At 35.2% G+C, this 14,438-nt stretch overlaps 1 protein-coding gene across 1 annotated transcript in view; it reads right to left on the bottom strand.

Moving 5' to 3' along the window:
- GLRB (glycine receptor beta) overlaps positions 1-14,438 on the bottom strand; it is a 93,387-nt gene that overhangs the window by 19,120 nt on the left and 59,829 nt on the right. The window contains exons 7-10 of the mRNA XM_058838573.1: positions 14,054-14,121; positions 7,335-7,564; positions 3,964-4,046; positions 1,116-1,256 (exon numbers count right to left, since the gene is read on the bottom strand). Of these exons, the coding sequence (XP_058694556.1) occupies positions 1,116-1,256; positions 3,964-4,046; positions 7,335-7,564; positions 14,054-14,121 (522 nt within the window). The remainder of the gene's footprint in view (positions 1-1,115; positions 1,257-3,963; positions 4,047-7,334; positions 7,565-14,053; positions 14,122-14,438) is intronic.

The following is a 14,438-nucleotide window of genomic DNA, read 5'->3' as shown; positions in this document are numbered from 1 at the left end:
TTTTTCTCCCTGCTAAGTAAGGTTTTACCATATCCTGAATACAATCACTGCTAGATGCTGGATGTGCTTTCAAAAAATCAGAATTTTCCTGAAGAGAGGTAATTTCTCATTTTTTGCAAACTATAAATCACATGAGAGGCTGAATTATGTTCTTGGGCTGACATCTCACTCACTTTGCAGTTAAAAAACAAAGCCTACTTTTATTTTCATTATATTCTCAAATTAAATTCTTAACTCTAAGATCTGCTAAGGTTCCTTGAGACCTTTCCAGGCTTGGAATCTACCACAGGAGCAACTGCAAGTAACAGAGCCTCCACTTCAGCTGAACAGGCAACAAGAAACTTGCAGAGGGTCTTCAGAAGCTGCAGCACCACAGACTTCCCAATCGAGTTTTAATGGAATATTTATTCCCATGATGCAGAAACACTGACTAAAATACAGCTGTTCTTATAGAAAGACTTGTGGCTGTCATAGTGTGAGTAGTTTAGCTATATTTGTAGGCAGGAATCAATCAAGGTGAAAAGGGTAAATCATTAAAAGCCAGAGTACAGAAAGCATTGGAAAGATTTGTGCCTACATTAGAAAATAATCATAGGAATAAATAAATAGAAGGCTGAGGATTGCAAGCAGCTTTCAAAAATGACATAATTTCCAGAACCTTTAGAGAAAGGAAGAACCTGCAGGGTGAAGCATTTGGAATTACACTCTAGTAATATCCACTTATGAAACAAAAGTCTAACCAGAAAACCAAAATTTACCCACTTTGCTGCAACTGGTATGATTCCACGTAAACATTCTTTCAGAGAAGTTTGACATTTACAAGCATAAACAGGTATTAGCACCATAGAAATAAAATGGTGATAATACGATCACAATATATGTAAGCAAAGCCAAGAAAAACATTTAATCTCTTCTTCAACTTGGATATTTCTATATTTGAACTAGTTTGTAATGATCACATATTAAACTTACCATTATATGAACCACTCATTAGTTACAAGTAATCTATTTTATACATTTTTTTAAATGTAAGATGTGGACTGGAATATTAACTATAAACAGTAATTGAAGGAGGCTTAGAGTTTTTTACCAAGGAAATAACTTATATTACCTACCTGTGCCTTTGTAATACTTGGTACAGTTACCATATTCAATATCCTCCTTTTTAATATCAAACTGAGGCAGCGCAATTTTCTCTAGCTGTACAGGATCTCCAGACTGCCAGATAAACCGTAAGTCATCAGTTGTGTAACCAACTACAAGAACAAAATAATAACAGTTGTTTAAAGAACCACCTTAATCACAGTAAACTCTGCAACAAAACCTAGTGTATATATATATTGCATATCTTTCAGTCTTTTCATTTCCTGTTCAAATAAATAAATAGAAAAATTAAATATTTTGCAGCTGCATTTTTATGTAGGCCGAAGTTAGAGGGTGAAACGTTACATTATCAGCAATATTAGGATGAGTAAGAGGTATTCGTTACAGTGTGTACTTTGCAAACAAAGAAAGCAAAGCTGTATTTTCCAAAGCTTTCAAGCCTCCATATTCATTCATACTCTACTTCAGCAAAATATGAAAAAGCTGAATTTTAAACAGCACTTATGAGTCTGAGTAACTTCAAAAGAATTTAACAACTCAATTACCATGATGAATCTTGGTGTTTGTGTAAGACAACCGCACTGCTTATTTGCTCAGACTAAAAGTCCTGATTCATGAAAGCATTGCCATTCAGGAAATACTTGACCAGGAATGAGAGCAGATGTGCAGTCTACAGAAATCAGCTCAGTGCCTTCATGACCTAATGAGTATAGACAGACCTCAGCAAACCTCTGAGTGCCCAAATCATAATATATACACCACCACCAAGTGAGAGGCAGTGCAAGTTAGACTCACAATATTAAAGAATAAAGCAATATTGATTAAATATGCATAATCAGAATCATGATTTTACATGTAATTTTCTGCTACCTTCTGTTCACTAAAGATTAACTTAATTCAAACAGAGATAATGTGTATTAGATTGAAACAGAGATGAGAAAACATAAAAAAGATGAAGTTGGAATGCATCATTTAGCAGTTCAAAGCCTGAGAAAAATATTTAAAGAGCCATTCTTTTTCTGGAGGCATCTGATTACTCTTTTTAATTTTTGAAAAATAGCTGTGATTAAGAAAGTGAAACTTAATAAATGATGTCTCTACAATTCACAATAATTTAATAAAAATCACAATGTTTCAAAGCTCCACAATATATTATACTATTACAAAATTTTGTTTTAATGTTTCATTTGTAAAATTGTTTTCACCCCATTCCAACACACAGAATATCACAAAACTGCCAAGATCATTTTTGATAGTAATTACTGGAGAGTGAAAATTGTGTTTATAGAGAATACGTAGAACTGAGGATTATAACTGCATATAGGAGAACATCTTTGTAACAACTGATGGCCTTCTTTGATTTTAAGTTTAGCAAGTAAAAACAAAACATTGATTTGAAAATAACCTAAGAATAAAACTGCCAGTGGTTAACAGGGAAAAAATTGAAAGGACAGATAGGAAGTCAGGGGTACCTTTCTTACTTATAACTGAATTAAAAGGTAGAAGAAAATTTAGTGCACAATCTTTTCAAAGAAGTAAATTCACTAAATTTGAGTATATCAAATTAGCATGATTTTTTTAATGAGTAGTTTATCTGTGTATGACTATACCTTTGAACACTTGCAAAGCAAGTGGACTTTCTGGACTGAGAAATGTTGAGTGAACTTCTATTCATATTACTAAACTAAACTGATTTGGGTTTTCCATGAGAGTTTACTTCAGCTAATGTACATACACAGTAGTGATGAACAAAATTACTGTGGACATACTAAAATTCTAAAGATAAATGCTGACAATCAAAACCTAAACTTTAAAACTCTATTATTATTATTATTATTATTATTATTATTATTATTATTATTATTATTATTATTATTATTATTATTATTATTGTTGTTGTTGTTGTTGTTGTTGTTGTTGTTATTATTATTACCATCCTTGTCCCCATTGTGATACCCTGCCCAGTTTTGGTTAATCTTACTTTTTCTTCACATGTGACTTCTGTTCCCTAACCTCACCTTTCCCACCAGACCTGCTGGAGCAGGAGCTGAATGAGTTTTTATGTTACAGCAGGAACAGACTGGAACAAGTCACAGTCCTTCTCTCTGCTTCATGCTCATCCTTATTCAGGAAAACAGAATTACCATGAAAGTGGGATCACCAAGGATCAAAGTGTTGGAAAAATCTGTAGTTGAGTAGACACCTGTGTACTTGGGGCATGGGAAGGAAGATTGATTTCAGAAACATTTTGTCTGCAACTGCCAGCATGGCATGAAGCCCTTCAGAGATGTGACCTGTGTGCCCTGTTGTAAGATTAAATCACCTGGAGACCAGGAATAGATGCCTGACTACATCCACAACACATCCTGAAACTAATTTCAAAAGGTTTGATACTAAATGATCTCACTGCTTTGGCATCAAACACTTTTCCTTTGGTACTGTATCAAAGGAGTTCCAAACAATACCAATGTATTATCCATGCAAGAGGATAAATTGGGTCCCAACAACCTACAAAGAAGCACAGGTTGGGGAAGTTAAAGCTACCAGGCAAAATCATTCTTTTTTCTAAATGGTATGTTTCCATTTATCTCAGTTTATTGTAAATGAATTTATAAAAGGCATCAGTTATCATTCTGGTTGATAGCAAAAGCTAAAACTAAGACTGCCATAACAGTAAGAAACATCTTTGATAGGGAAATGTACATTGGTAGGAGCCAGTGAGCAAAAATTTCATGATTCATTAAAAACATTTTCATGATTCATTAAAAACATTGAGATGAAGCAAACAGAATAATTTTTGTTTGACTCTCATGCATGCCTAGAAGAGAACTGCTTTTATGGACAGAGTGATTTACATACAGCTTTCCAATTGCATCTTGCAGCGCTGTGTATCCATAGGAAACAAGGTCAAGTCCAAAGGGCATGACAGTGTAATAGACAATCTGAAAATACAGAAATGGTATTTAAAACAGTGTGAGCTGTCAGGTAAGTAGTAGATGGCTATGAAAAAGAATAAATCACAGGTATTTGATTTTCATCTTCTGAAAGAACAGAAAGAAAGTTTAGAAGTTATAATTAGCAGTTTGCAATGGAGATCTCTCTAGTATAAAACAAGACAATAAAATTTAGAGAGGGTTTAAACACACAGAAGCTAACAAAATAGAGAACTACTAATACAAGACAACATACATATAGGTCACGGAATAACCAAATCAAATGTCCATACAGAACAGTCCTGTCTCCACCATTGGCTAATGACAGACTTCTAAAGAAGAATAACTACAGCAAACTGGAAGTGCTATTTTGCCAGATATCCAGCAGCATCCAAAAGTTGCACCTCAAGGGCTTTCCAAACCAGAAGGGATTATTCTGTATTTAAGGGACATCAACAGATTTTTTTGTCTCCCAGAAGTTGTTTTGCTTTCAGCTGCTTTCTTGAATCTAGGTGTCCTGGTTTCAGCTGAGACAGTTAATTTTTTTTCCTAGTACCTGGCACAGTGCTATGGTCTGGATTCAGTATGAGGATAACATGGATAACACACTGATCTTTCTGGGCATTGCTGAGTAGTGCTTACCCTAAATCAAGGACTTTTCAGTTTCCCGTACTCTGCCAGTGAGCAGGTACACAAGGAGATGGGAGGCAGCAGGGAAGAGATGGGCATCTGTAAGCAGGTATTTTGCATCACTTGTTTCTCTTGGTTTTATGTCTCTCTCCCCCTGTCCTTTTTATTACAATTAGCATTAATACTTTTACTTTGTTTTACTTTGCAGCAATTTTTAAGTGGTTCTTGACCCACAACTTCTATGCCCTTTATTTTCCTGCTTCTCCTCCCCATCCCATTGGGGCCAGGAGGACATGAGCAAATGGTACTTAGTTGCCAGCTGGGATTAAACCCCAACACCACATAAACCTTAACATGCACAGCATCTTGCAGCAAAGAACGCCATAGCTAAGCTGCACTCACTTTAATCACCTTTTATCTATCCTCAGTCTGTCTCATAGTTCTTTCACTGTAAAAGAAGGCAAAAAATCAATGTCTATCCATTCTCTCTGTGCCATTTGTAATTTAGACACCTCTATGGCAGAGGTCTCTATTTAGAGACTGTTTTCAATTTAGAGACCTCAATTATTTTGCTTTTTCCAGTGTGAAAAGTTCAGCCTTGCTCAACTGTTCCATACCTTTGACTATCTCTGCCTCCCTTCCTACAGCTGGAAGACCAGAACTGCATGCAAGATGTAAGTATAGCATACTTTTATGCTGTGGCATAACTTTAATCCCTAATACTTCCAAGAATGCAACTCACTTTCTCAGATAGTACTGAGCTATTGGGTGACATTTTCAGAGAACTATCCATTTCTATTCAGTTTTTTTGGCTGGTAATAACCAACTCTAGATCAATCAGGTTTTATGCAAAGTTAAAGTAATTTTTTTTCCCTCATGCATCATTTACAGTTGTTTACATTGAACTTCATCCCATACTGTTTTGTCTAGACATTAGATTGATTTGTGGCTCTCACTGTTGTTTCTTATCTTTACTGTTCTGCATATTTTGGTATCATCAAACACACTTGCAAATTCAGAGTTTTTCAGATGGTTTTTGTTGAAAAGCACAGAATAGATTTTTTTTGTGGGAGTCTACTGTTTACTTTACTGATGTAAGCAGTAGCATTATTTCTGCATTCAGTTTCCGAACTCTTAACTATTTGTGCAAGATCTTTCTCTCATACACATTTTTCCATATTGGTATTTTGGAGAGTCTCTCATTTATATGAGATAATATTTCTGTAAACTAGAAACACAAGACATAGAAATTATATATTTTAAAAATGCCACCAAACCACAGTCCCTAAAAATTCATCTTACCTATATATATATCAAGTAAGAACATAGTGTGCTATTAAAATAAACAGTATTTTTAGAGGATGACAATAATTTCTAACTTTATGAAACCTGGTTTTCTTATTTTCAAGTTTTCAAAGAATAATTTTTCCATCAGAAACACTTCCATTAGTATTCATTCAATATTCACTAATCATTAACCATAGCTATTGATCTCATCTATAAATACCTGCAACCCAGAAAAAATATTTGAAAAATATTTCAAGGTTTCATTTAACATCTGCTCTTTCAAATGGGAAACTTCTTTCGTAGCTGGAAGTTATTTTCTACTTTGAAATATTAATTCCTACACACTTCAAAACTATGGGAGTTGTTGAAATCAAAACCAAGACCTTCTGAGCAAGCCAAATTAAATTCTTTGATTGCCCAATGTATTTTCTTTTCTCATCACTGCCAGCAATAGTCTTGACACTGATTTTTCTCATCCTGTTTTTAAATGGGAAAAATAGAACCCCAACTCTTTCATATAGTTTCTTCTTTTTTCTATCCATTTCTACTCCAGAAAGAAATAGCTCATGTGAACCTAGCTTCTTGAGTGGTTCCCTCTTAAAAGTAATGTTGCAGTATATTCAGATAATCATTTCTGCATCTATCAAGGCAATATGTTACAGAGCACACCAGAAGAAAATTCACTTCCTTTTAGGAAATTTAGCCTAATCTCTACAAACTATAAACTCTCCAGATCTGTAATTCACTATGACCTCCTTTTTAATCAACTAATTTGCTGGTTCCAATGGATGACTATTTTTGTGGAATCATGTATACCTTTGATAAACCACCAAAAAAGGATATGCCAATTGCAATTAAATTGAACAGCAATTTGATGTTCTGAAAAAAATCATATCCAGTAAGGCATAGACCTTAATCAGGATTTTTTCACATACATATTCACAAATTTTGTAATTTCTGCCTTTCCCTATATCTTTAGCCAGTAATCATGGTTTACTTTAGTTGCTATAAAAATTCAAGTAGTGTGCGACATATACTGTTTTTCTAAAGGCTGTATTTCAGATATATTATCCACTCCATTATGCTTCTAGGAACCTAAGAAATCATCAAAAGGGTTTAAATTTAGTTAGTTCAGTGTGTTAGCTTAACATATATATACACTTCAAATTTCTCACACCTTCAGTGCTATCAACAGACATACTTTAAAACACTTCCATCTGATTTCTTTACACATACTTGATTTATTGCAGCATTGTTTAGAGACTGTCTTATAAATTTAAACATTAATAATAAATTGCATTACATTGCTAAGGCTAACACAGAATATATATTTTATATAAAATCACTTAAAAAAATCGTGGAAGCATATAAATAAAATACCTCATGCTGACTAGGACGTCTCCATCCCGAAATATAAAAAGGAGGATATTTTCTTGTGTGACATCATGGAAGTTAGCATTTTTTTCATTTGCAAAGAATAAGTCTGGCTTCCAAAGACACTTAAACATAGTTGGGTCCACTGTCAGTGTATCTGAACCTCTCCAGTCATTGGGCAGTTTGAGTCTGGGGTCATTCCACTTCTGTCTTAGAAAGATGTTGACTCTATAATCCTGATGGGAAGAATAAATAAATATTTGACTAGCCAAAAGTCTAGCAAAAAACCCACAGAGAAACAAAATCATTCTATCAGATTCATAAGAGAAAAAACTTAGGCCCTGATTTTTCTATCACAAAGACAGTAATCACTATTCAAATTACATTATGAAATGTTATGTTTAACAGGCTTTACTACAAACAGATTACATCTCACTCATGATTTTGAATATAGCAACTTTCCTTAAACAACGGATCAAATTGCCACTCCACAGTAATTTTTGTATTCCCTCAGTAACAGCCTCCTGTCACCCAGGCATAGAGAAAAGCATGCAGGAGGGCAGAGAAAGTCCATAGCTTGACTACACTAAATGGCTGCAGGCAGCAGGCATGATATCACTTCTATCAGGATATCCTGTGAGTGCCAATTCCAGTTTACTCTCCATTTGATTAAGTGGCACACTGCTGGCAAAATATCACAATATAAAAGCAGGAAACAGACCAGCCAGGTAACAGATTTTATACTACACACTTAGAATACAGCCTCAGACCTTCTATCAGTGATCTGGGACTATCTTGGTAAAAGGAAAACCAATGTCAGCTTGCAACATACGTACTGATGTAACAAGTATGAAAGGAGAAACAGAATCAGTCTCAAAGAGACAAAATCAAGGCATTACAGAGGAAATCTTCTGAAATCAGTAGGACTCAGGCTGAAGAAGGGACAGTAGTAGAGCCATTCTCAATGAGAACCTAATTTTGCTTTTGGGAATTGGAGTATCATGTGTCTCAAGGCAAAATGATACCCTGCACATGTTCTGTCCTTAGTGAAAGCGGTGTGCATCTGAAGGAAGAATCTGACTTAGAATGTCAGCTATGATTTTTCAGTCTTATCTCTTATGTCTTTTTGTTTTTTACACTTACATTAAGGCAGCACTCCTTTTTGATGTATAAGTAAACTACGCAGATCATATGCAGAGAAAGAATAAAGTTATTATTAAAAAGAAGTTAAACAAACCCAAACAAATTAATGAAAATTCTGTATGCAAGATTATTTCTATCTCCAGTCTTCCTAGTTTCCTTCTATAGTGTGCTTTGTTTTTTCATAATTGTCTAGTACATACAAAGCCTTCTGAGAGGGCTGTGCCTTTCAGAGCAGTGAAAACACTGCTACTGCTCTACAATTATAGCAAAATTCTAAAAATGTGTGAGTGAAGGCTTTCAACATATTTTTGGTTTGTCAGTGGATTCTGCCTACAAACTAATTTTTTAAAGTTTTTGATTCTACATGTCAATGACTCTTACACATTTTTTTTATACAACTGAATTATCTTTTGTTGAACTTGCTACATTTACAGTCCAAAGCAGGTGCCATGTTGAGACAGCCATGCTAACTTCAACCAGAAGGAGTCTTCTTGGCTAAGACCTCATGAAGAATAATTTATTCTGTTGATTTGCTCTGTATATTTAAATACACTTTCCCATGTCCAGTCCACCAGTCAAATTAGTCCAAGTATTTTTTTATGACACTATACTGCGTAATATCTTTCCTTACTGCATTGTAAGGAATAGCAAAGCATCAAAACCAAGTACTTGTTACTTGTTGGAAGCTGGTTTTGGAAAAAATATATGTAGTCTGATTCTTATTTATACAAAGACCTATGATGTCTTGCCAAAGTAAAAAAGCAAAAAGTAATGGTTAATATGAAGTGAATTTGTACTGGAAGGCTCTCATAGAGAAGCTTCATAATTGGAGGGAATTCAGGTCATTATCTCAAAAAGCATCTTTTCAATTGTATGTGTATAATTGAAAATTTCCTTTACTTGCTTCTTGCTGAAGCTCCCATTCCATATGCACTTCTCTCAGTGAAAAAAATTACTTTAAACCATATGAGATAAATACTGCATACCATTCATGCTCACAAGCATTACACTATTGGTTACACTGAATTTAATTTCCCCATAAACAAGTGTGTTACCCTAATTTTAAACAAAATAAGATGCCTTCCCAAAGCCAAATGATAAGCACTGTCCAACACTTGCCTTCAGATTACCCATTCAGTAGAAGGAGATGCTTACATCACTGAAAAGCAGAATGCACTGGTTTAATAAGAATTGGAAGTAAGATCAGGTGAATGCTGTTTTATTTCCTTCCTTGCTCTACTACAAATTATCTTAAACGCCAAACAATCAGATGTTTCAACATTTTAAGAATTTGAGTCTGTTCCTGTTTAACTCAGAGAAAATAAAATCCCATTAATCTAAAATGGGGAGATTCAGGCCCAAAGTAGAGATGTTGATAATTGGAGAGGAAGGCCACCACATACTTGAGGCAATACAGAAAATGTAGAAGGAAGCAAAGAGATGTCACAATACAAAACTGGCTAGCCAGACAACAATGTGCAAAAGAGTTGCTTTTTAGAAGAGCATGTACCCTTACAGCATCTGGCAGCAGTAAAGACAAAGCTCTGGTATCAATCTATCTTGAAAGAAGTCTGTAACCAGTCCTCTCAAATTTGCACAACGAAATTTAAGATTCAGTAAGTATATTACAATTAGGTTGAACAGGGGTTGAAGAAGAACTATGCATGGAGAACATGGTCTTCCTGGTGTACATTTTACAAATGTTTTTTGAATTTGTAGAGTGATTGGCATTTTATAGAAAAGGAGAATCAAATAGAAACTAACAAGCCTGAATCTCGGGGAAGAGGATGGGAGAGATATTCATCAGCATCAGAGCTAGGAGAACCTGTCAGGTAGAAACATAGAAATATTTTACAGGGCTTTGTTTTCCCATGCAACTCCAACAGAAGGCAAGCTGTTCTCAGGGAGGTTGGGAGGCATTCTAGGAAATATTTCAGAAGTCTACTAAATAATCAGCATGTGGCCAGAAAACCACCTCAGGTCAGAAAGCAAGCATGGCCTATACATCTCTCTGCAAAATAGAGCACACAGAAGATCATGAAAGACTTACTACATAAGCTGCACTCATACAAAGAAAGGCAACATAATACTGCTTCCTTTCAATGAAGTAGAAAATGACATTTTTAAGATTAAAATACAGAACCCGAATAGTTTTTATAGTCACAAATATTAAAAATACATTTCTGAGAGATTTTTAAATAGAGGAGAAGGAAGAAGTGGTGTTTTGTCATTTGGTCAGTGAAGAAAGGTCACACTGCAAGCAAAAACCTTGAACATAGATTCTGTAGACAGAAAGATCATCATCACAGAAAAGAATATCCTAGTACTATGGGTGTTTATACCAGAAACTCCCTATACCTAGGAATCCTTGACTGGTCATCCAGTTTAAAACAGCTTCTAAATGTGACATTATCACCATATTATGCCACAAATCTGCAGTCTGAAAAAAAATGTGTGCAAACTCAGAAGTAGAGCTAACATGGGGTCCTTGACAAGTGCTCCAATGATATAGAAGGAAACAAGTTACAGGAGTCATGATAAAGAGAGCTAACTGGAAGGCAGCAGCTCTGGTGTAAGCTCTTCTCCTTTTTATCTGTACAAATTCTGATTGTCTCCGCAGTTCACTGGTTCTTTTGCTTTTTTTTTTTTTTTCCAGGAGACTTGCTTGCTAAGGATGTGGAAGTACTGCAATTCTCTTCAATATTAAACAACACAACATGAACAGTATCCTTTCTAGACACAGAGCAAACATGTGCCCTTCAGACTCTTCACAAGGGCTTGATTAAAGTGATACAGGATTCTGGGCATAGAATCCACAAAATGGGAACTCTTGCTTTAAAATAGTTACTTCAAACATGTAGCTGTGTTTCTATAAAGAACTTCCCTCCTTTCTTAAATCTAATGGATTCTACCTCAGAAGGAGCTAATCTCAACTCTTTGTTGAGGATGAGACAGCTGCATAGCTAAGAATATAATAATCACAGGACCAGAATGTCAGCAAGCAAGGCCTTTTCTCACTGGCACTCTACACATTTGTTTGTTGGGCCTTCTATCATGACCTCTCTTCCAGTCATCTGGTACCCATTGTTATTTTTCCCCACACTTCCATCACACAAAAGAAGGAATCATTGCTTTAGCATGGCTTTACCCCCACATAGACTTTGCAAAAATTTATGAGTTCAATTATTACAGGCAGCAGTGGCTAGAGAGCAAAGCATCATCACAATAATTCATTGACTGAAATACTTAGGAATATATTATTTCACAAATTTTGATATCACTCCAAGCAGTTTAGTAGCTTCTGGTAATTTTAGAGACAGTCTATAAATCAATACTCCTCATGATTCTCACCAACACCAGAGACAGTAGAGATGTAGCTAGCCACTCCATTCTCCAACACCAAGCCAAGGAATATTTTCAGCAGTCCTGGTACTTTTGCAAATGTCTCCTTTTCAGAACTTAGTAGTTCTGATACCCCTCTGATCCTTCTGATCACAGGCTTGGTGCCTCACCTCCAGGGAATATTTTTCCTGTGATTCTGGAAGTATAAGTCTTGTCCTATTCTAAGGGATTAGATTCTACTGTCTGGTGTGTTACCCAGACCATTTGAAGACAAGTACAAACCCATCTCCAAGAGAGCAATGATTCCTGAATATCCAATGACCACTGCAGCAGGAAGAATTTTCTAAGTAATACATGGAAGAACAGATTGTTAATTTCGTCAGTGCTTCCTGTATTACATTAAGTCAATCAAGAAGTAATCCAAATTTCACATAAACATGCTTAGCTATCATAGTGACCAACTAGACATAGAAATCAAAATAAAAACATAAAACAATGTAAGGATAGTGTCTGAAGTTCTGAATTATGGAGGAGAGCATGATTTATCATACAGCACGTCCTAGTAAATTTGTGAGAGACCATATCAGGAAGGCACAGACAGGCATACGTACATGGCTGCAAAGAGTGTACTTCTTTTTTTTTTTTGGAGCTGCTGGGGGGAAGCAAATCTCTCACATTCATGTTTTGTTACTATCTGAATCTGGGTGAATTGTAAAAAAGCCTTTTAAAAGTCACTTTTTAAAGCATGCAATTAACTTCAGAAACTTGAAAGGACCATCAAGATGCTTGGCATCTTAAGACACTTATCTCAGTTCTACCTTCCTGCTCTTCCTCCCTGCCCTTCTTTAAATTTGAGTCCTCCTTTTGTTTTCAGAAATGAATCTCATGGCCTTTTGGGCAAAATTACTTTTTTTTTTTTTGTTTTAATATCACTTCCCACTAATGCCATTAGTTGACTTAGTATCATTTGCAATCAAACATAAATCTCTGCTAGCTAAAGAAACAGAAATTTCTGGCCAAGCTGTTCAAAACTGTTCCAGCCGCCATTTATTTTCAACTTGGAGTGGCTCTGCAGTCCTATTGAAACTTCATTAGGGCAACATGTAAGCTGGTTCTGAATTTTAAGTGGGCACTTACATCCAACAACAAAAAAATGTGTTTTATTGCTTATTAGTGGTATTGTGGTTTATTGCTTCTCTGCCATTATGAGTCAGAATGCTGCCTTAGTCACAGCATTAGAAAAGGCAATTTGATTTTTGGAACTGCTTCAATGCTTTAGATGCAGCAGATCACCAAAGCAATCAGGGAATGCCTCAGAACTCCCACTCAGTGCATGTCTTGGCTGTGGCTTTCCATGTACTGGCTCAACATGGTGCATTCCCCTCTTTTTTACACAAAAGTAAAACCTGATCAGGTCAGAACATCTTCAATAACTAAATGCATTTTTTTGGCAATATTTTTGATATTATTTATTGGAAACACCTGGACAAAAAGAGATCTGCGAGTCCCAAAATACCAGAAAGGGCTTTGCTGAAGCAACTCATCATTGGAAATGGATTTTATTTCCCAAAGAAACAAAAGAAGTCAAAATTATAATGAGGATTATGTTTAAATTTTCTGGCTGAACTGGAAACACATTTTTACTTCAAACTTCATTCCCCAGTTTATCTTTCCCATGCAGTAAATAAACAGCAGTAAGGCTATGGTCATTGATAGTCTATTCCTTTACTACCGCTCCTTCTATTCCTCCACAATTTATTTCCATCTTCAGATCCCCATAAAACAAAGAACCTGTAAGTTTCATCCTTATGTGTGTCTGTTCTTTTTTTCCTCACATACAGTCTTAGTGGTTTGGGGTTTTTGAATAGCACTCCAAGTAACATCTGTAATAACTCTCAGGAAGATCTTTAACTCATATGATCAAATGGGTTCTTCCGATGAACTTAATAACTTATGGATATTGTTCTATCTCTTACATCTTAAAAACCATGGATTTCCTTTCATGTAAATCAGATTCTAAAGCCACAATAATCTGTGGACATATAAAAAGTGAAATACATAAATAGGTTTAGGTCTATAGCATAAAACACAGTCAGTCAATCACTAACCCCATTAACTTAATTCTCAGTGTCTGCACCCACAACAATTATTTCTATTTTATAGTTCATAATCGTCAGTCTGAAGTTAAATATAGTAAGAAAATCTCCATGTGTACTACACAAATTTAATTTCACTCTTACCATAGTTGTCTCTTGAATTGACCCAAAGCTGTTAATGAAGATGTTAACTGCAACATCGACTGGAATTCCTTTAAAAAAAATAATTCTAGTGAGCTACACAACCCAGTAAAGATACATTATCCTTCATTTAAAGCTCCTTTATACCAGTATCACAATGTCACAATGTAACTTTAAGTTTGCATATATACAGTTTTCAAAGTCATTAGAAATCACTAAAACGCTTTTTATCCTAGTGGTAAGAAAAAGGGAAAAATAAAAGTCCTTAGTCCAGAGAGCTAATCTTACAGAATTCCACTGACCATATATCTAAATTAATAGTTTTTGAATTCCATGGTTTTCTGTTATCTCAGAATGAATAAGCCAGGATTACTTTTTCACACAGTAT

The sequence above is a fragment of the Poecile atricapillus genome, chromosome 4 (genome assembly GCF_030490865.1).
Source record: "Poecile atricapillus isolate bPoeAtr1 chromosome 4, bPoeAtr1.hap1, whole genome shotgun sequence".
Taxonomy (NCBI): domain Eukaryota; kingdom Metazoa; phylum Chordata; class Aves; order Passeriformes; family Paridae; genus Poecile; species Poecile atricapillus.
The sequence above is the reverse complement of the archived record's forward strand: the minus strand, read 5'-3'. Positions and strand labels throughout refer to the sequence as shown.